We start from the raw sequence: 2,812 nt of genomic DNA on the forward strand, positions 1-2,812 counted from the left end.
ATGCCACATAATACAAGCAAGTGGGCACAGACTATTGGGGTAGACAAAGGGACATATAAGTACACCCCTAGATACATACAAGTGTGTACGTACACAGACTATTAGAGTGGTAAAATGCATACATTACGCACATATCTATATCGGTATATGCCCCACAGAAGTGCGGGTTACCGCTCGACGCTTTCCCTTGTCTTACACAAACCGCAGCTCATTGACATACAATCATGTATGGATATATGCGTACATACCCACACGTATATTTATATATGTACATACAAACACGGATATATATATGCGTGCATACACACTTGTATGGATATATGCGTATATACCCACACGAATGTTTATATATGTACATACAAACACGTATATTTATATAACATGTGTGGATATATGCACACATGTATGGTTATCTATGTACACACACATGTATAGTTACATACGTACATACACACATATATATAGTTATTTCCATATATGCACATATGTCTGGCTATCTATGTGCACACACATGCATAGTTACATACGTACATACGCACACGTATGTTTATATACGTACATACACACACGTATATTTATATACGTACATACAACACATACCGCCGTTTCCGCACAAATGTGGTGGATCGCTCGGCCCTTTCCTTCGGATGTGAAGGCAAATCGTCTGAGGCGTAGTAGCACACGCTCACACACAGCCGCTGACAGATCAGGACCAAACAACAAGCCTTTGTAATCTATTCACAGATAGAGTGTATGCAGAGCAGTTTAGGGTTTAGGGTTTTATGTATGATATATTTCGGCGTGTTTGTGTGTGTGTTTTCGAACGAGCGTACATTGATCCGTCAATGACGTATAGGTGTGCAAATAAACGTACATTTACGTATTTGTGTATATACACATTCACCAATGACCTACAGGTGCCTACAGGCGTGCAAATAAACGTACATTTACGTATTTGTGTATTTACGTATTTGCACCCTTGTACCTATGCGTACAAGATCTTACCTGGATGTGTACCGGCCAAGAGAGTGACGACACTAAAAGCCGTAGATGACGTAAGAAGAGGTCGAACAAACCACATCTGGACCAGCCAGTGTGCTTTATCACTGCAAACATGGATAGGACAGATAAGGCAAGATCTATAAATAGCCACCAATGAAATAAAAAGAAGCATGACGTAACTAAAGGCAAACGCAGTTGATGCGTGCCATTCTTTCCCATACTTTGGGGTTGTGTCCGGTATTTTGTTACACAATAAAGCGAGATGTGAGTCTGGGAGGGGCATTGCGAGGAAATCCGGGGGAACATAGCTACATATATACAACCCTGCACACCATACATATACATATACATATTCCTATCCATATACATATACATGTACATATACATATACATATAAATATACATAAACATATACATATACATATACATATATAGACATATACATATGCATATACATATACATATCATGTACATATACTTATACATATACGTATACACATAAATATACTTAGAAATATACATATACATATACGTGTACATGTACATATACATGTACGTATAAACATATATATATATATATATATATACATATACATATACATATACATATCATGTACATATTCATATATATGTACATGTACATATTCATATACGTATACATATAAATATACATATACATGTACATGTACATATACATGTACATATACATATATATATATATATAGATATATATATATATATATAAACAATATATACATATACATATCATGTACATATACATATACATGTACATGTACATATACATGTACAAATACATATACATATACATGTACATGTACATATACATATTAAATATAACTATATACGCATATACATATCACAAGCATGCATGGGCGTCCTCATACGTATAGTGAAGGTGTGGTTCCGTACAAACATGTCTTGTCCCGTACCGCCCTTTCGCACATACTTGGAAGAGATACATATACACATACACAACCCTTCACACCATACATACATATATAAATAGTATACATAAATAGATACACATATACATATACACATACACAACCCTTCACACCATACACCCATATGTAAACAATATATGTAACTAGATACACATATACATATACACATACACAACCCTTCACACCATACATACATATATAAATAAAATATGTAACTAGATACACATATACATATAGAGACATATACCCATATACACAACCCTACACACTACATACCTATATACATATCATATATAACCACTCACACATACTCCCCACATACTTGGTGCTACGTCCCGGGATGGCGTTACATAACAAAGCGGGATCTGAGTGTCGGACGAGCAAAGCCAGGAAATCCGGAAGTGCAGCTGTGTACGCGAGAAGACGTGTTAAGTGGTCAAAGGGTGTGGGATGGAATAGCAGGTCAGAGGTACAGTATAGAGGTAGACCCTTACTTCAACCACCCGTATACCCTACCCCTACCCCCCTAGACCATACCTCCAGGACAGAATATGGGAGAGAGTGCACCGAGCGCAATGTTTTTGGGGGGGAGATGAGGGAAACACCAACATGTTATACTACACTAACACAGACCCCACTACACTTATCGGTGGAAGTACAGATGTAGTGTGGTGGAGTGTAAGTGTGGACATAGTGCACTAAGACATTCGATACCCACACTGCACCTGTGGTTATATATATATATATATACACACACACACACACATATATATATGTATATATACATACACACACATACACATACACACACACGCACACACACACACACACACACACACACACAC

General features: G+C 37.1%; 1 protein-coding gene across 1 annotated transcript; it reads right to left on the reverse strand.

Moving 5' to 3' along the window:
• Nucleotides 1–599: 599 nt before the first annotated feature.
• Nucleotides 600–1,109, reverse strand: SARC_14002 (hypothetical protein; the record flags this gene model as incomplete). Its single annotated transcript, XM_014291868.1, has 2 exons — nucleotides 600–734; nucleotides 1,006–1,109. Coding segments are annotated over 2 exons (239 nt in total), but the record flags the coding sequence as incomplete, so codon positions are not given.
• Between the last annotated feature and the right edge of the window lie 1,703 nt (nucleotides 1,110–2,812).

The sequence above is a fragment of the Sphaeroforma arctica genome (genome assembly GCF_001186125.1).
Source record: "Sphaeroforma arctica JP610 unplaced genomic scaffold supercont1.4016, whole genome shotgun sequence".
In the NCBI taxonomy this organism is placed as follows: domain Eukaryota; class Ichthyosporea; order Ichthyophonida; genus Sphaeroforma; species Sphaeroforma arctica.